This window comes from Phyllopteryx taeniolatus, chromosome 12 (genome assembly GCF_024500385.1).
Source record: "Phyllopteryx taeniolatus isolate TA_2022b chromosome 12, UOR_Ptae_1.2, whole genome shotgun sequence".
In the NCBI taxonomy this organism is placed as follows: domain Eukaryota; kingdom Metazoa; phylum Chordata; class Actinopteri; order Syngnathiformes; family Syngnathidae; genus Phyllopteryx; species Phyllopteryx taeniolatus.
The window spans coordinates 7,337,551-7,364,628 of NC_084513.1; the positions used below are offsets into that span (position 1 = coordinate 7,337,551).

At 42.4% G+C, this 27,078-nt stretch overlaps 1 protein-coding gene across 1 annotated transcript; it reads left to right on the forward strand.

Moving 5' to 3' along the window:
• Positions 1-24,565, forward strand: wdr75 (WD repeat domain 75). Its single transcript, XM_061792716.1, has 21 exons — positions 1-135; positions 1,864-1,993; positions 3,677-3,742; positions 4,840-4,930; positions 5,360-5,484; positions 7,506-7,576; positions 8,446-8,562; positions 8,657-8,745; positions 8,827-8,985; positions 9,685-9,744; positions 10,131-10,246; positions 10,331-10,506; positions 10,905-11,068; positions 11,814-11,994; positions 15,323-15,417; positions 15,514-15,609; positions 16,591-16,760; positions 16,848-16,907; positions 21,583-21,729; positions 21,813-21,904; positions 24,262-24,565. Exons 1-21 carry the CDS (start codon positions 50-52, stop codon positions 24,485-24,487), a joined length of 2,517 nt encoding a protein of 838 aa, XP_061648700.1. The 5' UTR covers positions 1-49; the 3' UTR covers positions 24,488-24,565.
• The last annotated feature ends 2,513 nt before the right edge of the window (positions 24,566-27,078 follow it).

A 27,078-nucleotide genomic window follows, 5' to 3' on the forward strand; every position in this document is an offset into this window, starting at 1 on the left:
TACGTCAGCAAGTCGGTCGTACGGTCAAAGTTGAACTCACAGGGAAAAGATGGTGGAACACGCAGATATCCGCGTGGTTCGTCGCGGCGGCAGTAAAATCAACTTTCGGGCGCCTGTTGTCACCAACGATTCCAAGTAAGGGCATGTTTCTCCACGTTCGATCACGGTCTCCGTGCTTAGGCGAAGACTAGAACGGTTGTCAAGTTGTACAGCGTTGATTCTAATGCCGGTACGCGCCATTAGCATTACAACGTCTTGTAAAACTTAAGAAACCTATTTTTTTAACAATTGAAAACTATTCCCACGTTCCTTAAGGACACGCATGTGGCATTCTTTCCTCAAAATAGCCCAAGGATCAAGAATTGACATTTTGACAGGATATTTGTTGCCATAGTGGTGAAATGACTTGTTTCTGTCTGTATACCCCAAGGATCACGAATTGTAGCAGACTTTCCGCACCCTATTTATTGTCTCTCTGAAACAGGCTAGTTCTGTCTCGTGCATGTGACACACTGCACAGCCATAGAAAACAAAGTCTGGACAACGGATACAGTATGAGGAGAAGACTTGATACGCCAGCGCGCTGGTGCAGCTCGGCTTAACGACGTGCCTACGTTGCGGCCACGTTGGTGGGGGCAACGTTCCCCTTAAAGGCAATGACATGGACATTGTAAATAAATCAGAACTTGCTCATTTCTCAACCGATTTTATTCAGGCTTACTTTACTTGTCAATGCCAAAGTGTGTGCTTTCAATTCAGATTTTGTTTTTTACCAGTTCCCTTGTTTTGATTGTTCAGCGTTGTGTGCAACCGTATTCAGCACAATGTGAAGGTATCCTGGTTATTTTGATTCCCGGGCCACCCACAAACATGGAATGTGCTGACACTTTGTCCCCATTTTTGCTTTTTGGTCTGGACACTCATGCATTGTTCTGCATTGGTTAAATCCGTGTCACATCGTTTATGGACCTCATGTTGATTTTAATCCCTGTTTTGCTAGCGTTATTACTTTAAAGAGATGACTAATGTATTGAAATGATTATTATTATTTTTTATTAAATGGTGGGGGGGTGGTCTCGTCAACGCACGTCCCGCCCCTTCAGATAGCCTCGGTTAAAAAAAATAAAAAGCACCCATAGACATTCCATTGCATTCTCACTGGTCATCATGAAAATACACTTGTCAATTGATGTAGCGGTGTGGCACGTGACATGACAAACATGAATACCCCCCACCCCCAGGTTGCCAACATAGCCAAACATTGTTACAGTGAAACCCCTGCCTATTCGTGGTTCAATTTTCACAAATTCATCCATTTATGTTTTTTGTGTTCTTTCTGTAACTCCATGAGATGCCCCAAAGCTCTGTCTAAATGGGAAATTAGTAATTGGTGTCAAGGAAGTATGTTGAAGTGATGCTTGTCGACTTGAGAGACAAGCTTTTTATGTCCAGGAGCTAAGTTTAGCCAAGGTTGTTGGTAGTATTTCAGGACAGTCTTTGTGCACTGTGCTGCCTTTTTTTTTCAATACCAAACCATCTGTAACCCATTTGATTTTAAGGGTAATATTATCAGCTGAGTTGTGTGTTTTGGATTTAAGTTTGTGGTATATTTACAGTTTAAACAACAATAACTTACAAGAGCTGTTTAATAATTTGCGGCTATTTACTATTTGTGGCAGTGCACGAATAGCAGTGGGTTTATTGTACAGTGGACCCCCGCATACCCACAGTTCGGCACCTGCAGATTCACCTATTTGGTTGGGCAGGCACTCCACACAATAAGCTATTTGTACACAGGCAATTACCAACTCAATTTTCCATAATATGTCCCCCTTAATAAGCTCTTGTTTGGTGTGACTGCAGGTTTCTCTTGTGCGCTGCCGGAGAGTGTGTCAAGGTGTACAGCACGACCACAGAGGAGTGCATTCACGAGCTTCGGGGACACACCGACCTGGTGACGGGTGTGCTGCTCAAGCCCTCCAACCACTTGCAGGTACTTTCATCTTTGGTATATTGAGGAGTCATAATGGCACAACTCATGTTTCCGGAGCAATGCATCTAATCTTGAAATCGTTCTTGGGTGTCTCAGTAACATGTTTGAATTAATATTTAATATTTACCTCTCACAGGCCATGGTTGAAGGAGGCTAACGCACGGTTTTCATTTAAAATTCATGTTCAAACTTTAACTATACAAATATATGAAATGAACAATTTCCAATGAATATGTGGATTACACAAAAGCAGAAGAGCTACTTTAACATGGATCAACTTGACCTGCAACATAACAGGACACTCAAATTGTTGTTTGTACAATATAGTAGTGGTGCAACAATTAATCGATTAATCGACAAATAATAAGTTATCAAATTAACCAACAACTATTTTGATAATCGATACAGCTACAAACGAGTCATTGGTGAGTCGAATCAACTCAAGAGTGAAACCCAAAAAACAAACGCAGAATAGTAATTTTCGCTTTTGAATTGCAATGAATCAAAGCACAACATACTATTTACTTTATTCTGACGAGAACTGCAACTGTTGCCACACGGCATTTACTTTAAAAAACACAAAATATTACACGGTTTACACCCGGCGCCATTTTGTCTTAGTGCGCATCACTTCTGTGCATGTATGCATTGTAGCTTCACGAAGATTACCGTAAAGATGGTTTTAAAAAAGTCAAAACTAACTCTCCACTGAAGGGGGGTTCCATTAGCCTAGCTCCGAGTAGCAGCACAGATATTCATGGAAGCACCATGAACAAAAGGAGCCATTGCTGAGGTGGATGGTGACCGGGGCAGATTGAATTTTAGACAGTTTATCTAGCATTGAATTTGAGATGGTTTATCCAACACAGCATGAAAGATGTGAGCCCTGTCTAGCTAGCCCGCATGCTAAGTAACTAGCTGGAAAGTCAGCAGTTTGTTCCAAGGCATGAAGGCACTAGGCAGCGAGGATGTATGGCGCCGACAGGCAAAACAGACTCGGGCTTTTATTTTTGGCCAAGGTACAGAAACGGATCCTGGTTAAAGTAAGCCATTTTAAGCTTAAAAAAAAAATAAAAAAATTCCAGAAGGAGTGCGGCAGCTAAAACGCATCGGCAAAAACGTGCCAGCTGATTTTTCATATGTTGGACTATTATTTTGTTAATTTTGGAATAGTACAGGGAGTAACGATTCTATCTGATTTGTTCATTCGTTACTGTCAATACGAAGAGCAAATGGTGAGTTCAAGCGCTAATAATCTATTAATCATTTAAAGCCTTGTTTAACTTAAAATTGTCCAAATCCTCTGATTTTAGCCACTCAACAGTAATTATTCTCAGATTTATTTAGTCCTCCATAAAAACAGACTGATTATCTTTGTGTTTAATCAAAATAAGACATTTGCAAACATCTGCTTTTACTTTGGAAAATAATTATCAAAATTTTTGCCTATTTTCTGACACATTACAGACCAAACCATTAACTGTCAATTTGTTTGTGTGTTTTCTGTCCTGTCAGATGGAAATATCACATTTTTGAATGAAGGGATGGATAATAAAACATGCTTTTTAATTAGATAAAAAAAAATACTCAGGTGATTTACTCATTCATTAAAATAATTTTTAGTCGCAGCCCGACAATATAGAATTAATTATTCAGTATAGTTGTGTATCTTTTTTGTTGCAGGTCTATTCTTGTTCTGTAGATGGCACTGTCAAACTTTGGGACTTTGCAGATGGTATCCTCATTAAGGTGATTTTTATTTTTGGTTGTTTTTGTATCTTATGCATATTGTGTATTGGCGGGTTTTATTTTATGAACACATTTGGACAAACTTCTTAAAGACCCATTATCAAACTCGACTAGGAAGTTGATTTTTGGGTAAAATTCCCCCAATAGCGCCCTGCGGAACGATAACAAAAATTAGCCCCTCACACCAATTTCACTTGATGGACATGAAATTTGCCGGACATGTCTACAGTATCTGAAAAGTGAACAGGATGCCAGCCTTTTTGGTTTGAAGTGGCCATTTGGGAAGAATTCCTTCAGTAGTGGTTTGTGGAAATTTTGAAAAAATTAGCTCCTAACACCAGTTTCACAGATTGATACAAACTTGGGTGGACCTGTCCATATTACCAGGATGCACAAAAATATCTCAATAAACCATGACTGAAGTTGAAGCCATTATATTCAAATTCCATGGAAGCAACCAGGTATTCTAAACCAGTGATTTCCAACCTTTATGGAGCCAAGGCACAAATTTTACAATTGAAAAATCTCACGACACACCAAGAAACAGAAATGGCACAAAAAGTGGATACATTAATTACTGTATGTACTTACCGCCATCTAATAGAAGAGCATTTATTTGTTCTGTCTGTCACTATGCCTCACTGGCATAAATAGATGAACAAAGATATACATTATTTCTTGTAAATAAATATTTTTTTGAGCAATTAAGTAAAATGGTATACATTTTCCACGGCACACCTGAAAAGCGCTCACGGCACACTAATGTGCCCCGGCACACTGGTTGAGAATCACTGTTCTAGACAGAAGGATGACACTAATTGTTAAGCTGTTTCACCTTATACTATGGAATATGGGTATAGCATGGTGTAAAAATTTGATGATCATTTCAAGTATTTGCCATTAATAAGGGTGCGAGGGCCATTTCATCCATCCATCCATCCATTTTCTGTATGCTTATCCTCACTAGGGTCGCGGGTGTGCTGGAGCCTAGGTTCTTTCATTATAATTATGGAAATATATATATTAACTTCTTTCCACAAGCAAAATGACTGACTCCCAGTCTGTTTTGTTGAATGACTGATTTCTATCTCTTTCAGTCTTACGTTGTCGGACATCCAATTTATGCCATCTATGGCTCAGCAAAGCACGAAGGAGTCATCTTCATCATCACCCTTTACCAAAGAACCGGTAAGCAATTCTTCAGATGCGCAACACGTCACCCTTGCCATCCTATGGGGGGTGGGGTAACAGTAATTAAAACACAAGTGAGTATTCCACGTGGTTGTCAGGAAGTATAGTTTGTGAAGCCAAGCAATATTTGTCCCAAAAAATTGTTTGTAAACCAATTTCTTAATGAGATGAGGTACAAGTTTGCCAGCACACATGGATTTCAGATACTGTGTGTAGCCACCTAATATGAGTAACATTCATTGAGCATGCAAATTCAGTTCATTTCGGTTCATGGTCTTTCCTGAGTACCACTAGGGTGTGCCTGAGACAAGTTGGCAATACTGAGTGGGCTTTTCACTGTTAGTAAAGGGGGGAAGAAATTAGGTAAAAGGTCACAAGCTGTGTGTGTGTGTGTGTGTGTGTGTGTGCGCATGCGTCTGTGTGTAGAGCTGTTCCAGCTAGTGGCGCTACATCTGCCTCAGAGTGGAGAACAGCTAGTGGAGGCCCTAGAACTTTCAGCTGTGCTCCCAGACGTCAGCGCCAGTCCAGAATCCATCGCCTTTGGTAGAGGGGTGTGTATGGCACTACTGTCAGACATCTTGAATGGCTTTTTGATAATATTGCTTACTTAATTTTATCATATTACATTTTTTAAAATATTATTTTTATATATAATTTAACCATTTAGTAACACTTCTGTGCCATGCTTTCATCAGAATACCCCAAGAAACAAGAATTATACTACACCTAATACACGCCCTTTGTCTCACTGAAATTAACCTTTTTTGAAGCAGCGACCTTGTCTAATCCGAGTGAGCCACTGTTCACCGCGTCCCATATACTGCTGGGCCAATGGCAATTACGGCTTTCATTTCCTGAGCCTGGCTCAGCAAGCGCCCGTAAACACAATGTATGCATTTTCATTTGTGGTGTCAGCACTTATACGCTACACTGTGAGCACATCGGCAAACACAAATATATCCCATCACCAACACAGTGTAAACAACTTCACAGAGCAAGTGTGCGCCGCTTACCAGGAGCAAAAGCTTTTAGCTAATGCTAAGCTCTGCAAACAGTTTAGTCTGGTCGTGGCTGAAAGTGGCTCCAGATCTTCACCCAGCCTAGCTTTAAAGTTGGGGTCAGTTATTATATAAATGTGTGCCCCCTGTCCGACTGTCAACAATATTTAATGTACGATATAAATTACATTCAATAAATTAGCACGAGTGGAAAGAACAAGGCCAGCAGAATAAGTTTTCAGTGTAGTTTTTTCCCCCTAGCATTGTAGATGGTTCAATTTAACCTGCGACAGATTTTTTTTCTTGTACTTCAGTGTTCAGCGTCCCACATCAAAGTCTGCACTCACGTCGACCCCCGACTAGACAAAAAGCCATTAGTACTTCACAGAAGCAAACGACTGTGGTTACATCATCTTCCCAAATTATTTTTGAAAGGGTTTAGAGCCATAAGTAATGCAATATAAAATGATGAGCTGACTAAAGGCTTCTTTATACTCACGCGGGCGGCGATCGTGCTGACGTCACTGCGGCTATCTCGCTTGCAGTTTGCCTTTATCCTACAGCGCAACCCACGTGCGCAGTTTTGAAAATGTACTGCAGTTCGCCTCCAAGTCGGGGGTATTGCTACGGCTGGTATAGGCTCGGACACCACAGGTTGGAGTTTCCACTGCATTTTTTTGGGCCATTTCCGGTAGCTGTTTTTACTTTCCTTTCCGTAACAAGGAACAAAGCAACAACAATGGCGACCGTGGAACAGTGTCTGCTGGAACAAATTGACCTAGATGACCAGATGATACGTTTTAATTATGCTGTAAAATTGATCAAGAAGGCGGTGGCGTAGATGGTATGTAACACCAAGGGGCACGTCAAGTACGTCATCACAGCATGTGACTAAAATGGACCAATCACGAGAGATGATCTCCGTGGCATTCTACGGGCAGCACCAAAACCGCTTGCGCGTCAAGTGATGCATAGGACCCGCACAGGGGCCGCACGTTCCAATGCGTTGGTCACGTGATGCAATTCGGGCGTTGTCGGCCGCGTGAGCGCTGGAGTATAAAGAGGCCTTAAGCAGTGTAATTGGCAAAAATTAATCTGCATGCACTTACCTTCGTGGGTGGCCACTTCCTTCTGCACTAAAGCATTACAGGTATCCATTTTTAACAAAACAGGCTGACTCAAATGTTTATAACCTAACTATTTTATTTGTAATTGTTTTAAATTAAAAAAAAATAAAAATCTATACTTTCGTTCTTGAGGCAACGTAATGCGGCACGGCTCCGGCAGAATGAGTGTTGTATTTTTATAACACTTCTCATACAGTTCAAGCCTTTAAGAGGGTTAATATGTTTGTTCTCAACCTATTTTCAACACTTTAAATTGGTTAAGTATTTAAATAATGGTATTCTTAAATGAGTCAATGTGATGTGCAACATAATAGGAGAATACAAATTCTGCATTTGTGTGTAGTGGTTTGCTTACTGATATATTGCTGCAAAACTATTATTCAGGTTTGGTCACAATGAGCAGATTTGAAAATATGATCCACTGTCTGAAACCTTTCGTCCTCATAGGGGGAGTATACAGCTTCAGTTAAGGGTTTGCATTTGGGGGTGTATTTCTTCAAGAAGCAGAAGGAATTTAGGTGAGCTACAAAAAAGGGGGTACAGTGGAACCTTGACAGAACGCACTAATAGGGTGGGGTGGGGGGATGGTCCGATGTACCCGATTTTCCATTGCATGTAACTTTTTTTTTTTTTTTTTTAAATTTTTTTAATTTTTTTTTTTATTTTTTTTAGGCCATTTACACCCATATTACTGTACAATACAAAATTATGGTTTTGTCGATTTTTTTTCGTAGCCTAAAACCCCCAGTGCAGTACAAAGTTATTGTAAATAAATATAAATAAAGCTTGAACATGTTTGAAAGTTTGGTGCTTCGTCATGGTGGTATTGTTGACTTATAGTACTCATCACAGGCGAGTCACTTTCATGAGCTGCGGGGAATTAGTGTGCTTCCTACTTCCAAATCTGTTGCCAAAGGTGAATGGCTTGACAGAAAATGTTACTGTACCAAAAATAGCATGTTCCAGACTCCAGAGATTTATTTTTTATATTCCGCAGCATTAACACTGCCGCCATGCCTCTCTCTCTCTGCCAGCACTGCTCTCTACGGCACAATACACAATAGATATAACCATCATGACATGGCCTCCACGTCAATACCCCACGTTCAACACGTAGGCACGGGAAGCACGTCTAATCATATTGTTCATCTGTGTCCCGGAAACTGTGGGGCAGATGTGCGAACCATCGTCTACTGTGCTGAGTTCAAGTGACAAATATAAACTATTTTAAGACACATTGTTCAGTCCTGGCGGTCCGTTTTATCTGTTATTTGTTATATCATGGTCTGTTTTGTTGAGGTTCCACTGTACTTTTACTTACTTTGTCCTGATGATCTCGGCTCTTTGTGCGCCCACTGTCTGACTGTCTTTGCTGGATTATCAAAAGCTTTTCCCTGAAACACGACAACAAGAAGGGAGGCAAGAACACGTTCACATGCGTCGCCTGTCACCCGAAAGATGACGTCATTTCAACCGGACACGAGGATGGAAAGATTCGCTTGTGGTGAGTTGTGTACAATTAAATCAATGCGATGTTTATATTGGTGTATTGGTAACATAAACATTTAGTTTTTTTTCTTATCGTGTTTATCCTCAAGGAGAAACTTCAACCACATGAAGGAGTACACATATTCTACACTACACTGGCATCACAACGCTGTCAGCTCTCTGTGCTTCACCCCAGAAGGTACACAGCATGACCTCTTTACTCTTTTTATAGAAATAAATTGACAATATGTTTTAGGGCTGTTTTTTTAAATATCACAAGGTACCAACCTGCTGAGCGGAGGTGTGGAGTCTGTACTCGTCCAGTGGAAATACGGTCAGGAAAGTCAGCGAGACTTTCTTCCCCGCCTCGGTGCTGCAATCACACACATCACCGTCTCACCTGATGGCTCGCTGTTCTGCACCTCACATGCAAATAACAGTAAGAAATTTTGTGTTTTATCTTTTGACCCATATTTATCCCTATTATGTTGCAGGTGAAATTTGGCAGTTGAAAAGTCTGGAAAGAACATTTTAAAAACTGTAAAAAAAATAATACTGGTCATTTCTTTTTGCCTTTTTTAAAATTTTCAAACATGTTAAATGTCACGGGGGAAGGGATTTTCCAATAGAGTGGTACCTTTTATTTTAAGACAAAAAATCAGGCAAGCGACGGCTTGTATCTCGAAAAACTTGCAAGTCAAGGCGCTTGTATCTCAAGGCACCACTGTATTTTGAATGGAATTTGTTTGGCTGCTGGATGTTGGGTTTATTACATTTTTATCAGTTTTTAAAATAAATTTTATTATTTTAATGTAAAATGTTTATAGCTAAATGGAGAAAAGATCAGATAAAATTGTCATTCATTTCATGTAATTTTAAGTGAAAAAAATATATTGGGATATATATCATTATCACGATAGATCTTTTTCCATATCGCACAACACTAACTGAACTGAACTGAAAAGTTGGTAATGGTGTTTTGGTGTGTTCAATTTTTTTTCCTTTATTTATTTTTGAAATGGGTTAATGGGTCACATTTACCCATGAATGAACAGTTCTGGATAACCAAACAGAATATGAGAATAAAGAGCTGTAAACCATCGTTAACTGTGATTTCCACCACCCCTGCTTCTTTCAGAAATCACAATTATCCACAGCTGTGTAAAAGTGTCTGCTATCATTCAGGGCCTCGTCAAAGGTGAGTAACCAACTCCAGAAGAGCTAATTTAAAGGATTAGGCTGCATTGGTTTGTTAATAGAAACTGCAATGTTGACCAAATAAAACATTTCCCGCTGAGATCAATTACCTTTAGCTTCCAACGATCCCTTGCTTCCCCTTTTTAATGGCAAATCCTCAAGCAAATCAACAAACTTTGGCGCCATACTGCACGTACAGTAGCAAGTGTCGGCAAAAAAGTGAGTGTTTGGGCATGTTGAGGCCCCCTAAATAATGCAAAACTAATTCCAAAAAACATGAATAAACCCTATCAAGCAACAGCAATTAAAGAAAGCAGGAAATCAAAGCTTGCCCCACACACACACACCCCCAAATCAATATCACACGTTGTTTGTGAACGTGTGTAGGAGAAAGCATCGCCACAGACTTGATGGTGGACCCTCGCAGCAAAGCCCTGGTGCTGAATGGGAAGCCAGGCCACTTGCAGTTTTACTCCCTTCAAAGAGATAAGCTGCTTTTCAACGTAAGCATTCTTAACAGTCGCTACATCAGTCAGTCACAATTTTTTTCCCCCTAATTTTGATTTTCATGCATTTCCTTCCCGTAGTTGGATATTGTGCAGCAGGAGTACATTCATGAGTTGGGATTGCAGCAGTTTGAGGTGGTGAAGGCCGCTTTCGATGCCTCTGGGAAGCGCCTGGCAACAGTTGAAGAAAGAAAACAGAAAGCGACAGAGTTGGAGCTTAATATGAAACTGTGGACATTTGACGAACAAACGCAAAGGTATAGCACAGCACACTAGCTCCTGTTGTGTTTTGGGTCGCGGATTTGACCCGCTTTAAAGTTTAAAACTCAATACATATAGGAGATACTTTTTATTTGGATGGTGTAGTAACACTCCTGTTACATTAGTTTCTCAGGAACAGCAATATTATTCCTGGGTCAATATGACACAGGGACATATTTATCCTAAAGGGTCAGAAATTTTCATTTTATATGTTGATTACATTTGTTAAGCTAAGCAGGATAAATACTTTCTCCTTCCTATCAAAAAATTCTTTGAAGTGTGTCTTTTGGTTATTGGGTCAGTTTGACCTACAACATGACAACTAATTATATTGACTGATACAAAGGGTTAAAAGGGAAGCACAAATTTCAAGCTATCCCTTTATCATCTACAGCTTTGTGCTGGACACAACCATCTCAGCCCCCCACGAGGCTCGGATTACGGCCATGTGCTTCGGTCCCGCCGCCGCCGACCACCATACCGCCACGCTGGTTTCCGCCAGCAAGGATGGACACTTCAAAGCTTGGCAGCAGATGCTGCCCCCCACCCACACAGAAGGTGAGATGGCCATTCCAAAATACTCAGCGTCTGGTGAGGGAGTCCGCGTTTCCAAGGCTTATTTAACGCTTATGTTTTTAAATCAGCTCCCGTTAAGCCAAGAAAGGTTTCTCAACTTGTGGAGGCAGCAGTTTCACCGTGTGTATGTAGTGTATGGACACATTAGCAAAATATCTACACAACAATATTGAAAAAAAAAACATCTTCTGCAATAATGTCTGGCCTTACATTTTTTTTGTTTTTTCATGCATTTTTGTATTAGCATTTCTACCCAATTTAAGCCCCGTTTATTGCTACTTCAAAAACAAGTCAATTTGATCTGCAACATAACAAAAGGGCCCTCCTGTTTTTTGCCGAGTCAAATTGAGCCATTCTACAGTTACAAACTAGTAACGGATACATACAACAGATACATTGAACATGTTCACAAAGATGCAAGTTGAGTTAATGACAACAGTGAGAATGTCAAACAATGCCAGTGTCAAATTGACCCAGGAACATTGTCGTTCCTGTGCAACAAAGGTAACAGGAGGGTGAAGGTTACTTCACTTTACACTTATTTATAATAGATTTATTGCGCAAACATAAAGCATGGCTAGGTGATAGAAGCCTTTTATCTCCAATTTTACATTATAAAAGTGATTAATTATCCTTCTCAATGGAATGCTTCAATGTACGCCCATGTCATCCTTATACATTAAAATTCTCTCTTCTGTTTTTCTTGTGATGTGTCTTACCGGTATAGACGAGGGTCCCGCATGGGCGTGCAACTTCGTGGGCTCTTATCACAGCCTAGCGCCTAGGTGCTGCTGCTTCTCAGCCGACGGCTCCCTGCTCACCGTCGGCTTCCAGGAGGTGGTGACTGTGTGGAGCCTGGCCACTTGGGAGCTCCTAACCACACTGTCCCAGCCACCGGGTGATCTCAGGTCAGATTCCTTGTGTGTCTTGTAACATACTTAGCCAAAAAAGCTGATTCAGATTCCTCGTGAAGGTGGTTTGTTTGTGTTGAATAATTTAACTTCTGAATACAGTTGTTTATGTAACATGGGTTCATGATTGTGTACATGCTAGATGCATGGTGTTTGTGCTTTATCCTCTGTTTGAAGTAGCATCTACAGGTAGGTGCCAAAAAATTTGAATATCGAGGGAAAGTCCATTTATTTCAATAATTTGTTTCAAAAAGTGAAACTTTTTTGTTATTTCACTTCACCACATATCCATCCATCCATCCATTGATTTTCTACCGCTTATCTGAGGTCAGGTCACGGGGGCAGTAGCTTTAGCAGGGACGGAGCTTTAGCAGCCTTGGCGGAGTCCAACCCTCACCGGAAACAAGTCCGACTTACTTCCGGATATGCCGACTAAACACTGACTTCGGTCGTTTAGGCACCGAACAGCCCGTATCAGGAGGTTCGGTACCCCATACTGCCCACGAAGCCAAAACTACCAATACCTGGTTTAATAGCCATGGAATAACAGTACTTGATTGGCCAGCAAACTCACCTGACTTGAACCCCACTGAAAATTGATTGTCAAAAGGAAGATGAGGGACCAGAAACCCCAAAATGCAGATGATCCATATGCCAATATCGAAGTAACTTGGGCTACAATAACACCTGAATTGTGCCAAAGGCTGATCACCTCCATGCCACGCTGCCTTGATGCTGTAATTAATGCAAAAGGAGGCCCAACAAAGTACTGAAGGACTATATTACTTTAATACACTTTTCAGAAGGCCAACATTTCTGTGTTTTAAGATCCATTTTTGTTGGTCACATTAAATATTCAAATTTTGTGAAATACCGGATTTATTTTTTTCTGCCATAATCATCAAAATTTAAACAAATAAAGGCTTGAAATGTTTCACTTTGTGTGGTGAACTAAAATAACACAAGTTTCACTTTTTGAAACTAATTATTAAAATAAATGGACTTTCCGTTGGCCGGCAAGGTGGAAGACTGGTTAGCACATCGGCCTCACAGTTCTGGGAACCGGGGTTCAAATCCTGGCCCCGCCTGTGTGGAGTTTGGATGTTCTCCCCGTGCATGCGTGGGTTTTCTCCGGGCACTCCGGTTTCCTCCCACATCCCAAAAACGTGTGGTAGGTTGATTGAAGACTCTAAATTGCCGGTAGGTGTGAATTTGAGTGTGAATGGTTGTTTGTTTCTATGTGCTCTGCGATTAGCTGGCAATCGGTTCAGGGTGTACCCCGCCTCCCGCCTGAAGATAGCTGGGATAGGCTCCAGCAGCCCGCGGCCCTAGTGAGGTTAAGCGGTAAAGAAAATGAATGGATGGATGGATGGATAGATGGACTTTCCCTCGATATTAACAATTTTTGGCACATACCTGTATATGCAATTACAACCACCTTTTGAGGGGGCGTTAATTTTGGATTTGCAATCCCTATCTCCTACAAATAACAGGGGTTCACTGCAGAACAATTATAAAGTAATTTTCTACAACATGTCCCCTTTAAATGACAAATTCCAGATCGTGAAGGTTGGAAAAGGTTTGCCTGGCGATTTTTATAATGAATTAGTTGATTGCAGTTTCATGTTGAAACAGTGGTTTCACGTGGGAATTGTACCCTAGATTGTTGCGTTGCGGGCAGTGGTGTCATGGGAACCAGTGGAGCCTCTGGGACATTACTTGGCTGGGCCGTAAAAAAGTTATTTTTGTTCCACTTTAGCCGATAAAATGTTAATTTGTTGCTTAGAATTTCCATTTGCTTTTGAACAGAGATTTTTGCATTTGGAGCTACACACAACCACAATTAGATTTTAACTCTGCAAACCTAATGAAAAGAGGGGCAAAAAGTAGGGAAAAGGGTAGAAAGGTGCTTGACCAGTACCCATTTAGTGCTGTTTAGTCTAAATTGTAAAGGGAGCCAATACAGTGAGTTTCGTATAGGAAACATGGTCTCGCTCTCCTATTTCTTCAAGACGACGCTCGAGTCAGCACTCAAGCAGCATTCTGGACGAACTGGAGAGGCTTTGGAACACTTCTTGCAGTGGCCCAGCAAAACTTAAAAATGACAATAATCCAATCAACAGGAAATAAAGCAGGCATTTTTTTGTTCTGTGTCAATTTTGCGACAGGAATTGCTAACTCCTGAAAAAGCTCCACCTGTGGTTGCCGTTGCAACACAGCAATGTGCTTGATTCTTTGCATTGTTGTTCAACACTCAAAAATGCAGTCAGATGTCCCCTCAGTTCACTGAGGGCACACATGGGTGTTGTTCCTCATTTCTGTACAATTTTCTGAACGTCAGCCGCCTTAAATCCTTCTGTTATCAGTCAAATTGACCCACTTAAAAAAAAAAAAAAAAAAAAAAAAGCATGCAACTTCTGAAACTCAAGCTAATACATGTAATCAACATGTTTTGATGAAAAATGACAGAATGGTCCTCATTGAATCAGTATCGGTGAGGTTAAGAACACCATTGCGGTATTGATTGAAATGGTGAGTAGTGGAGCTAACTGACGTATAAAGAGTGTTTATCGTGATTGGTTTTCTGTTTCAGTTACAAAACATAAAACCAGCGATCAAATTAAACACAGGAACACCATCGCTGTTGCGTAGATGCTAACATAACAGGTTAAAAAAATTGTTTTCCATAACCTCAAATAATATGAACATTACTGTGTAATTTGGGAGCAGACAGGGAGTTATTTCTTGAAGGGAAGGGAAAAAAATGCTTTCCGCTGTTTTGACAGCTGCCAGTAGCACCGTCTTGTATAACCACCGCCTGCATATGGATGTGTTGAGCCGACGGAATTGCTTGACCTCAAAGCCAACCATCTCCAGACTCATTGTGCAACTCCCAAATATTGAATAAATCCTAAATCATTTAACCACTAGTGTGTGGTGTACTTGAGATGAAAAGTCACTCTTAACACACCACGTACTGCAGGATAATCACTCAGGACTATGTTTAAAAGGCATCTGATCATCAGGCCTTTGCTGACTATGATCGGAAGAGAACTAATCAGTGCGTGTAGCCCGAGTTTTGAGGCGCGTTAGTTTTAACCCTCTAATAGTCCGGAGCTATTTTATTTGACATTGTATGTATGGCATCCGATTATTCGTCTTTGTGGGTGACCAAGCCCTGTTTGTGTGTTCTAATTGGAAGTCTTCACAGGGGTGGGACTAATCCTGTAAAATATGCATGGAGCTGGCTCTGGAATCTTGAGTCACAGTTGAAAAGAAAGAGGGGAAAAAAAAGAACTTTTTTTTTTTTTTTTCCCCCTACCAGGAATCTTTGTTTTGGCCAACTAAGCTGCTCCAAATACTTGCTTGGGACAACGGAGAAGAACCTGCTCTGCTGTTGGAATCTCCTCACGTGCTCCCGTAAAGCTGTGTTATTAAGTTAAAACATATACGGTATCCATACTGTATGTGTCTAATGTTGTTTGCTTGGTCTTTCTCCTGTCCTCTGTGTGGTAGTGGAGTGGAGCACCTCCATGGACGTCAGCTTGCTGCTCTCTGACCCACTTTCTGAGAACATGGCGGCGTTCTGCAGTCGGGATGGATGTACTGACTGTAAGCTTTTATACCGTGCGGTGCACCACATTTGTAATTTGGTAACTCCCCTTTTACATTTGCGTATTTGGTACACCACAAATGTTTATGGCTTATTATGGGGGATCAGCTATCTGTTTATTTATATAACCCTTAATCACAAGTCTCAAAGGGCTTCACAGGCCCACAGTTCATAAAAATCACCTGGAAAAACTAAAAAAAAAAACTATTTGGTAGGGAGGAAAATCGAAGAAACCTTTGGAACTGCATAGGTCACCTGTAAAAGTATATTAATATAATAATATTTATTAGATAACCTTTATTTGCCCCACAATGGGGAACTTTGCATTGTTACAGTAGCAAAAGTGGATACAAGAAATACAAAAATAGCATGCAACAGAAGACCTTTGTACAAGTACATTGCACAAAATACAATGCTAATCCAATCCAATCTATCGGTAATGTTTTGTTTGTTTGCTAAATAGAGTGCTGAGTTTTTTTTTTTTTTTTGTTTTTTTTTTTTTTTTAAATGGCGTACAATTTTCACTGTTGATTGTTTCTAGTCACAAATTAGTTAGCCTTCATACGTTTCTGCTTTTGATTCACATATATTTAACATACCATGAATGGGTGTTTTCAAATTAAAAAATAATGTGCACATACTGTAAATAGTAAAAATAAGAATAAAAACAAAAGGGAGGCCACCAGGATTTTGAAATATTTGTTTTACAATTTCAGGTCAGTTTGACCTGTAACATGATAAAGGGTTTAAAAAGTGAATGTTTCTATTTTCAATTGAAAAATAAGTTTTTTAGATTTTTCAATTTAAGAATGGGTCAGTGCGACCAGCAACATAACAGGAGGGTTAAATAAGGTGACATTTATTTAAAATGGGGGAAAATCACTTTCTGGTAGAAGCTGTTCTCTTTGTTAATGTTGTACCATTGTTTTGAATGGATCATTGCCAATCATATAATGTAGTAATATCCTTCTTCTGCTCAGTGTTTGTGTTTAAGCCCTGCGAGCCGCGGCCGCTGTTTTGCCAGAAGGCCGTGTGTCCGGGAAAGGTGACCCGGGCCGTCTTCTTCCCGAGGGATACCATGCAGGAAAGCTCCGACGAGAACTGCCAATGGCTCAACCGATCCCAGTTGTACTTCCTTAGCCAGCACATGGTAGGGGGAAACACAAACCCAAACATGCAAACATCTTTTGCGTGTGACTGTAGTTCATTTAACATGACACGGACTCTTCCTATGCAGGACCTTATGACGTTTATCACCAAGGCGGAGGAAAACCGACTGATGGCTTCAAATAAACAGGTGCAGTATATGGTGTTTTATGATCTTGGCAATAATTATTGTAAACATCCATGTCCCTTTGGCCCGTCTTAGATTTCACTGTATTTTATGACAGTACAGCAGTGCATGAACTCACCTGTTATGTTTATTTTTAACAGAAATGTTCATGGGCCAATGTGAACCGCTGCATGTTTAATTACTCAAAAATGAATGGATAAATAAAAATAGACCAAAAATGAACAAATTTGAACATCACTGACTATTCAGTCAATATGTAGTGCAAAATCTTTTTTCCTCCTTGCCCCTCCTTGCCCCTTGTGTCACTGTCACATAATTAATATGCCATGTATATTATATCTACATATCTTAAAAAATAATAATAAAATGGATAAAAGAGCTGAAGTTTCATCCATTTTATTTCTACGTTTTTTTAAGATGGTCAATTTGACCCACAACATAACACAGGACAGTCAAATTAAAAATAGGGTTTTATTTTAAATGGGTTCAATGGTACGTGTAAATATAGTAGTGTCCTTTAATTAACCCTCTTATGTTCCAGGTCAAACTGAACCATTTCAAGAAGCTAGAATGTTTTTTAAATTATGTTACACGAATTGCAAAACAAGGAATAAATATTGACTATTTTATATGTAATAAAAAAAAAATTTTTTTTTTTTATTAAACATGCATCCATCCATCCATCCATTCTCTACCGCTTATCCGGGTCGGGTCGCGGGGGCAGTAGCTTCAGCAGGGACGCCCAGACTACCCTCTCCCCAGCCACTTCATCCAGCTCTTCCGGGGGGATCCCGAGGCGTTCCCAGGCCAGCCGAAGGATGTAGTCTCTCCAGCGCGTCCTGGGTCGTCCCCGGGGTCTCCTCCCGGTGGGACATGCCCGGAACACCTCACCAGGGAGGCGTCCGGGAGGCATCCGGATCAGATGCCCCAGCCACCTCATCTGGCTCCTCTCAATGCGGAGGAGTAGCGGCTCTACTCTGAGATCCTCCCGGATGACCGAGCTTCTCACCCTATCTCTAAGGGAGAGCCCGGACACCCTGCGGAGGAAACTCATTTCGGCCGCTTGTATCCGGGATCTTGTTCTTTCGGTCACGACCCACAGCTCATGACCATAGGTGAGGGTAGGAACGAAGATCGACCGGTAAATTGAGAGCTTCGCCTTTCGGCTTAGCTCTTTCTTTACCACAACGGACCGATACAAAGTCCGCATCACTGCAGACGCTGCACCGATCCGCCTGTCGATCTCCCGTTCCATTCTTCCCTCACTCGTGAACAAGACCCCAAGATACTTGAATTCCTCCACTTGGGGCAGGATCTCATCCCCGACCTGGAGATGGCATGCCACCCTTTCCCGACTGAGGACCATGGTCTCAGATTTGGAGGTGCTGATTCTCATCCCAGCCGCTTCACACTCGGCTGCGAACTGCTCCAATGAGAGTTGGAGGTCACGGCTTGATGAAGCCAACAGAACCACATCATCTGCAAAAAGCAGAGATGCAATACTGAGGCCACCAAACCGGACCCCCTCTACGCCTCGGCTGCGCCTAGAAATTCTGTCCATAAAAGTTATGAACAGAATCGGCGACAAAGGGCAGCCTTGGCGGAGTCCAACCCTCACCGGGAACGAGTCCGACTTACTGCCGGATATGCGGACCAAACTCTGACTCCGGTCGTACAGGGACCGAACAGCCCGTATCAGGGGGTTCGGTACCCCATACTCCCGAAGCACTCTCCACAGGACTCCCCGAGGGACACGGTCGAACGCCTTCTCCAAGTCCACAAAACACATGTAGACTGGTTGGGCGAACTCCCATGCACCCTCGAGGACTCTGCCGAGGGTGTAGAGCTGGTCCACTGTTCCACGGCCAGGACGAAAACCACACTGCTCCTCCTGAATCTGAGATTCGACTTCCCGACGGACCCTCCTCTCCAGCACCCCTGAATAGACCTTACCAGGGAGGCTGAGCAGTGTGATCCCCCTGTAGTTGGAACACACCCTCCGGTCCCCCTTCTTAAAAAGGGGGACCACCACCCCAGTCTGCCAATCCAGAGGCACTGTCCCCGATGTCCACACGATGTTGCAGAGGCGTGTCAACCAGGACAGCCCCACAACATCCAGAGCCTTTAGGAACTCCGGGCGAATCTCATCCACCCCCGGGGCTTTGCCACCGAGGAGCTTTTTAACTACCTCGGTGACCTCAAACCCAGAGATAGGAGAGCCCGCCTCAGAGAACCCACACTCTGCTTCCCCATGGGAAGGCGTGTCGGTGGAATTGAGGAGGTCTTCGAAGTATTCTCCCCACCGACTCACAACGTCCCGAGTCGAGGTCAGCAGCGCCCCATCCCCACTATACACAGTGTTGGTGGTGCACTGCTTTCCTCTCCTGAGACGTCGGATGGTGGACCAGAATTTCCTCGAAGCCGTCCGGAAGTCTTTCTCCATGGCCTCACCGAACTCCTCCCATGCCCGGGTTTTTGCTTCAGCGACCACCAGAGCTGCATTCCGCTTGGCCAGCCGGTACCCATCAGCTGCCTCAGGAGTCCCACAGGCCAAAAAGTCCCGATAGGACTCCTTCTTCAGCTTGACGGCATCCCTCACTGTTGGTGTCCACCAACGGGTTCGGGGATTGCCGCCACGACAGGCACCGACCACCTTACGGCCACAGCTCCGGTCGGCCGCCTCAGCAATGGAGGCGCGGAACATGGTCCACTCGGACTCGATGTCCCCCGCCTCCCCCGGAACATGAGCAAAGTTCTGTCGGAGGTGGGAGTTGAAACTCCTTCTGACAGGGGATTCTGCCAGACGTTCCCAGCAGACCCTCACAATACGTTTGGGCCTGCCATGTCGGACCGGCATCTTCCCCCACCATCGGAGCCAACTCACCACCAGGTGGTGATCAGTTGACAGCTCCGCCCCTCTCTTCACCCGAGTGTCCAAGACATGCGGCCGCAAGTCCGATGACACGACCACAAAGTCGATCATCGAACTGCGACCTAGGGTGTCCTGGTGCCAAGTGCACGTGTGGACACCCTTATGCTTGAACATGGTGTTCGTTATGGACAATCCGTGACGAGCACAGAAGTCCAATAACAGAACACCGCTTGGGTTCTGATCGGGGGGGCCGTTCCTCCCAATCGCGCCCTTCCAGGTCTCACTGTCATTGCCCACGTGAGCATTGAAGTCCCCCAACAGAACAATGGAGTCCCCAGCGGGAGCGCTCTCCAGCACCCCCTCCAAGGACTCCAAAAAGGGTGGGTACTCTGAACTGCTGTTTGGTGCATAGGCACAAACAGCAGTCAGGACCCGTCCCCCCACCCGAAGGCGGAGGGAGGCTACCCTCTCGTCCACCGAGGTGAACCCCAACGTACAGGCGCCGAGCCGGGGGGCAATAAGTATACCCACACCTGCTCGGCGCCTCTCACCATGGGCAACTCCAGAGTGGAAGAGAGTCCAACCCCTCTCGAGAGGACTGGTACCAGAGCCCCAGGTGTGTGTGGAGGCGAGTCCGACTATATCGAGTCGGAACTTCTCGACCTCACACACCAGCTCGGGCTCCTTCCCTGCCAGAGAGGTGACATTCCACGTCCCTAGAGCCAGCTTCTGTAGCCGGGGATCGGATCGCCAAGGTCCCCGCCTTCGGCCACCGCCCAGCTCACACTGCACCCGACCCCTATGGCCCCTCCCACAGGTGGTGAGCCCATGGGAAGGGGGACCCACGTTTCCCTTTCGGGCTGTGCCCGGCCGGGCCCCATGGGTGCAGGCCCGGCCACCAGGCGCTCGCCTTCGAGCCCCACCACCAGGCCTGGCTCCAGTGGGGGGCCCCGGTGGCCCGCGTCTGGGCAAGGGAAAACGAAGTCCATTGTTTGTCGTCATCATTAGGGGTCTTTGAGCCGTGCTTTGTCTGGTCCCTCACCTAGGACCTGTTTGTCATGGGTGACCCTGCCAGGGGCATAAAGCCCCAGACAACTTAGCTCCTAGGATCACTGGGACACACAAACCCCTCCACCACGACAAGGTGACGGCTCAAGGAGGGGATTAAACATGCAGTGGGTCAAAATTACCCATGAGCAATTCTGGCCTCTTTCTTTACACCCTGTAGTGATATTCAATTGATTTATTATTGTTATTATTTTAATTCGTGGGAATTAGCCGTACGGAAAATGGATGGATTTTTTTTTTTGTAAAGATTGAACATGCACCTGGTTAAATTGACCCACTTAAAAAAATTAAGATTATATTTTAATGGGTGGGTGGATTTAAAAAAATATATATATATTATTCATTTACATAATACATTATTTATTTTCCAATATTGACAAAAGAGTTGCACTAAATATTGACTGAATAATTTTAATCAAATGTTTTTCTGCGATTGTCTTGCGACCAGTTCTGGGTGTACCTTGCCTCTCGCCCGGAGATAGCTGGGGCAAGCTCCAGCACGCCCTCGACCTAAGCGGTGTGAAAAATGAATGAATGTATTGTTTTTTTTATCTAGAAAAAATAGGGCAATGAAACAATTTTTTTCCCTCCGTTGTTTTACTTTAACCAAAACAATTTCCCCATTAAAATGAAATGAAATGCGTCAGTTCGTTCTAGCGAGGATGATGAAACATGCTCTTCTTTCTTTTCCCTCTCTTGGATTGATGTATTGATGATGCACGTTCTACCCCTTACAAGCTTGCCATTGATGACACCATTGCCATGACGCCGTTCCACCTGTTGCTGGGCCAGCAGCGACGAGGAGGAAACGATGTTGACCATGCAGACCATTGCGACGCGGCAGAGAGAGTGCAGCTTCCGCAGGGCTCTGCTGCTATCAAGGAGGTTGGGGTTTTAATCAAGAATTATGGATGGGGATCATAAGAATGTTATTTTATTGTAAATTTTTTGTTTGTTTGTTTTGACAGCTTCTACAGACCCCTGCCCACGTCCTCCCCGGTGCCACTTTCCTCTGCTCCATGTTTGTACAGTCACTTCTCATCTCAGTCACTGACTCCAGGTCAGTTCAATCACTCCCAATCCAATACTTTACTAGTACAGTGGTACTTTGACAATTTGTTTTGTTTTGTAGTGAGACAATTTTTTTGTTGCAATCAAGCTTAATGCCTCTGCAATCATGAAAAATAAGGCCCGTCCACTGAAGACGAGCCCTTCATCTGTCAACTACATATATGTTGACGTTCGCTGTAGTCGACGGGGGTTATAACACACACTTCCGGTTTTAAGGACAGAGCCCGCCTCTTCCGGGCTGTTGATCTCTACGCCAAATGACTATTATTTACAATTCACTCAAGGCACACTGAAAATTTTGCCAAAAGATTTGAGTCGTATTGTTAAAGCTTATTCATTTGCATTAGTGCTTGAGTTCAATATGGACCGATCGTCTAATGCAGGCCTGGCCAACCCGCGGCTCGCGAGCCTCATGCGGCTCTTTAACTAGTTTCATGCGGCTCTTCAGGAGCTGTCACATGACATGCGTCAAAAATGCTTGGCTGGCGCTGTCATTCACTCCCCCTACAGCTAGATGGCACACTGACCATGTAAGCCTGTTTGAGTGACGTCAAACGAGCGACGAGAGAATCTTTGGTGTGACATCATTTGTGTTGTAAACAATTTCCGTCAAGTTACCTCTTGAAATGGCAGGGAAAAAAAGCACAGCCAAACGAAAATATGAAGAAGAACACAGGACGTTTTTGCCAGAGTGGGAGAGTTTATATTTTTTTGTTAAACGTAATGGCAAGCCGATCTGCCTTATATGTCACGCAGCATTAGCGCATTTCAAAGCTTCAAATCTTCAGCTCACTCCACCCTAACATCGAACAGGAATTTCCAAAAGGGACTGAACTTCGCAAGAACAAGTTGGTCGCTTTGAAAAGCAGGTGCAGTTTTTCAAAAAATTTACAAAACACTCGGAGACCGTAACGCTTGCATCATATCAGCTGGCTTGGAAGCCAGACTGTTTGAAAGCCCCGCTCGTCACAGATGAGGCTGCGGCTGAGTTAGAGATGATCGACCTTTGTGAGGAGGATCAACTGAAAGCTGTTTTAAGGGAAGGGACCGTTGAGTTCTGGAAAAGTGTGCCAATTGAAAAATACCCCAACATCAAACGAGCTGCGCTTAAGATACTGTCCATGTTTGGGTCAACGTACGTCTGCGAGTCTGTGTTTTCTACCCTGAAACATGTGAAATCAAAGCATCGATCTGTTCTGACTGACACTCATTTGAAAGAATTGCTTAGAGTGGCAACAACAGAATACAAGCCAGATTTGAAGAGGATTGTTCAAGATAAGGAATGCCAGAAGTCTCACTAAGCAGCATAGTAAGAGAAAGATGTTATTGAAAATTATTCTATTATTGTTTGTGGACTTGCTTGAACTGAGAGTTTGTGTGTGTGAGACAGTGCACACAATGTTAACTGTTGAAAATTACTGATATTATCATGTTGGTGTGGTTATTTTCATTAGATCTGGCTGAGCAGAGGTCTGTGTATGCGTGCATACATGATTAAAAGATGATGTTCATGTGTACCCGTGTATGTGGCTCTTTGCAGTAACACAGAAAAAAAAGTGGCTCTTAGTCTCTGACTAGTTGGCCACCCCTGGTCTAATGCATAGTTAGGATAGCTATTAATGTTAGCTCACTGGAGCCCCCTCATTCTTTGGTCAAAACTACAACAGACGACAAAATCATTGCTATTTTACAAACATCTTTAAGCAAAGCAAACTACATTAACACACCATTATCTTGATTTTTTTTATTACATTTTATTTATTTTGTTATTATTTTCTCTCTCTTCCCCCACTCCTCTTATGGTGTTTTCAAGTAGCAAGCCGTTTTTATCTATGATTGAATGTTACCACTAGTGCGTCAGTGTTTGCAGTTGGCACCAGCCAGTAACTTGTAGTTAGCGCTAACATGTAACTATAATTAAATGTAGTTATGTTGCTAAAATTTTCAAAATACATATATATCAAAATAGACCATATCATTGGAGAGAGGAGTGATACACGAGTAAAATGAGCCCTAGTTTGAAAGAATCTGGTAAGGATCCAGACCCACTTCCAGTAGGTGAAAATCTGTGATTAAGAAACCATACGGTAATTAAAACAAAAATAAAATATGTTTACCCTTCGACACACATTTAAACTTATTAAAACACTGTTTTTAAATGAAGGTGTTGATTGAAGGCTAACACAGTGGTTGTTTTCATCTGGTGGTCCTCATGAAATTGCACAGGCAGACAAAACGATTTGTGCAATGTTTCTCAAAAGGGTCACATTGCATGAGAAAATGCATGTTTATGCTGAAAAATGTCAGTCATGCTGAAGCCCTTTTCATTGTTTTCATGTCCTTTAGTAAACCAAAACACAGTAACGAGGAAATGGAGAGCGAGAAAGTGGAAGAGGACTCCTCCGACGAGGAGGATATGGACACTGGGATTGTGAAACCCAAGGGGCCGTCAGTGGAAGAAAGCGAGGCGGTCGAGCCCGCGGCCCCTGTAATGACACGAGCGCAGGCCAGAGAACTAAGGCGAGTGAAAAAACTGGAGCGCGGCTGGCTGAGCGGCATCCTGGACTGCTAATCAAAAACAGAAATATAAATTCAAGTTTAATAGTTGTCATTTTTATTGGTCTGTTTTACAATAAATGTTTTTATCACTCCTTGTCTCAGACTGAATTAACCCCCTGCACTCTCCAACACACAATCACTCAGCAGGACACCCTGGAACATTTTGGCAGTGGTGATTAGACTGTAGAATGGCCTAAAATGGAGTGGAAGGACCAGTCAAGTCAGTTTTAGGTAAATAGCGCATTAACAATAGCTGCAACTCCACTGCTGGTTAATTTAGCAAGGGGGAGTTCAGAAAATCTAGGCTAATAGGCTAAAAGCAAACTCATATATCCTGGTGATCGGCATGAAATTAGGCTTACTTGTCTATCGCAATAGGACAGACCAAAAAGTGTCAATATCCATCCATTTTCTGTACCGCTTTATCCTCACAAGGATGAAGCTTATCCCAGCTATCTTCGGGCGAGAGGCGGGTACACCCTGAACTGCTCGCCAGCCAATCGCAGGGCACATATAAACAAACAACCATTTGCACTCACATTCACACCTACGGGCAATTTAGAGTCTTCAATCAACCTACCTTGCATGTTTTTGGGATGTGGGAGGAAACCCATGCAGTCACGGGGAGAACATGCAAACTCCACACAGGCGGGGGCCAGGATTTGAACCCCTGTCCTCAGAACTGCGAGTCACGTGCTAACCAGTTGTCCGCAAGAGTCAATATATATGTGTATATATATATATATATATATATATATATATATGAGACAAAGCAACGTGCATCCTACTTCTGGGTATTGCAATGGTTCAATGTCTACAAACAAATATTCAAGATAAACACGGCAGATAAGTCCCTCTTCAAATGGAAGGCCTTTTGCAAACAATTTAGGGACTTAAGAGAAACCGTCCTGGAGGAGCATGTTTGGATTAACTCCTTGTCATATTGCATCAAGCCTCCCCCGCCTTGATGAAATATGGCAAGAAGTGGCCAAGAAGACTGATAACTTGATAGTGACATCACAAGTCCAATTGGAACTGATACCGCACCTGATTGGAGAGCACCAATTCAAACCTTGCTCAATCAGGAAAAGGTGAATGAGTCTACACGCTTACAAAGTCCATTGTGGACTGAGTGAAAAATGTAAGAATAGTCACATAGTCAATAAACAGTGGTGCACAATAAGGAAAAATATGTTGACCCACTTTGATCACTTGACTGAGAAGCAAAAAAAACCTTGACATTTGTTCAGAAGATGCATTATTCATCTTATCAGTGACACTGTGGATCGGTTTTCTTCCTGCCAGCCACAGCAACCTGCTAAGAAGGGAAGTGCAAAATGCTGATCTCATCTGACTTTGGGGCCAAAACGTGATCTTATAAAACTGGAAAATCAGCACTTTGGGATTTGTTACATAAGACAAGTTTTTTGTTACCTAATTCCTCATATTATTTTTTTTTTATTATTTTCTTTATGACTTATTGTTCAGCTGCTTAGTCATGCAGTCAAAGTGGCTCTTGAACCCCTGTTTATTGCAGGGATTCATTCCAGACCCATCTACAATAGGTGAAAATCTGCAATACAGAGCAACCATAAAAAACTATCTAGTTTTACACCTTGCAGACCCCTTAAACACGTAAGTGTATTTGAACACAATATACTGTAAAATATAGAGAAAATACTGTACATACTATATGTATTCTGTATCTGTTTGATACATGCATATGCCTTTAAGAGGTGGGGTCTATTGGGGTGGTTGATTGGAATCTAAGCATGAGTGTCATGGTTTGTGCTGTAATTTTAAAATTAAAAAAAATCACAATTTTTAGAGCATAAGAAAACTGGAAGAAATCTTGTGTGAAAATTGTGAGTTTTTTTACCCCCAATATTGCACATCTGACTTTTTATCCTCGTGAAATTGAGATTACATTTTGACTTACTTACTTTGACTTTAAGTAGCACAAAAGAATAGAAAAACTGAAAATATAGAATGTGAACCGTACGGACTCCAGTGGTCAGAATGCCTCTATGAAAAACCAGTCTACATTAAAAAAAATTATAATAATTATGTACACTGTCATAATATACTATTTGAGTATATGGGAACCTTTAGCATTCAAATTTTTTTCTAATTCCAAGACGCCAATAACCAAATTATTTGAATGATGTTTCCTATGGGACAGTGGTGGCAATGTTCAAAGATATGCTTTTTCTTTTTATAGTGCCAATGATATGTTTTTTTTATGGTATATAATGAGGCATGACACATGAGTAAAGAATTATTGCACTTATCTTGATGCTCCAGAAGCTTTACGATATACTTCCTCAAGGAGGCAGTTGATTGTTACATTATGACAAACTAAACATTTATGAGGTCAGTTTACTGTGTAGCATCCTGTATCATGAACTTGTACTTACGTTTGTAAATGGTTAAGAAACAAACTCATTTTTTCATAAATGTGTGTGGAAAAAGGTTAAGGTAACTTGTAGTAATTTATCTTCCTATTTGGGTTCACTTGAGAGTACAAAGCCTGGAATGGCTTTTTCAAACCAAAATGGTCAAATTCCTTTTCAAATTCAGGCACTGGTCCTTGAGCATTTTATG

Excerpts from the sequence above, each read along its gene's own strand:
- wdr75 (XM_061792716.1), top strand. The coding sequence starts at position 50 with ATGGTGGAACACGCAGATATCCGCGTGGTTCGTCGCGGCGGCAGTAAA. Across the intron at positions 7,577-8,445 it reads AAGAAGCAGAAGGAATTTAG|CTTTTCCCTGAAACACGACA; the intron begins GTGAGCTACAAA and ends GATTATCAAAAG. Across the intron at positions 21,905-24,261 it reads ATCTCAGTCACTGACTCCAG|TAAACCAAAACACAGTAACG; the intron begins GTCAGTTCAATC and ends CATGTCCTTTAG.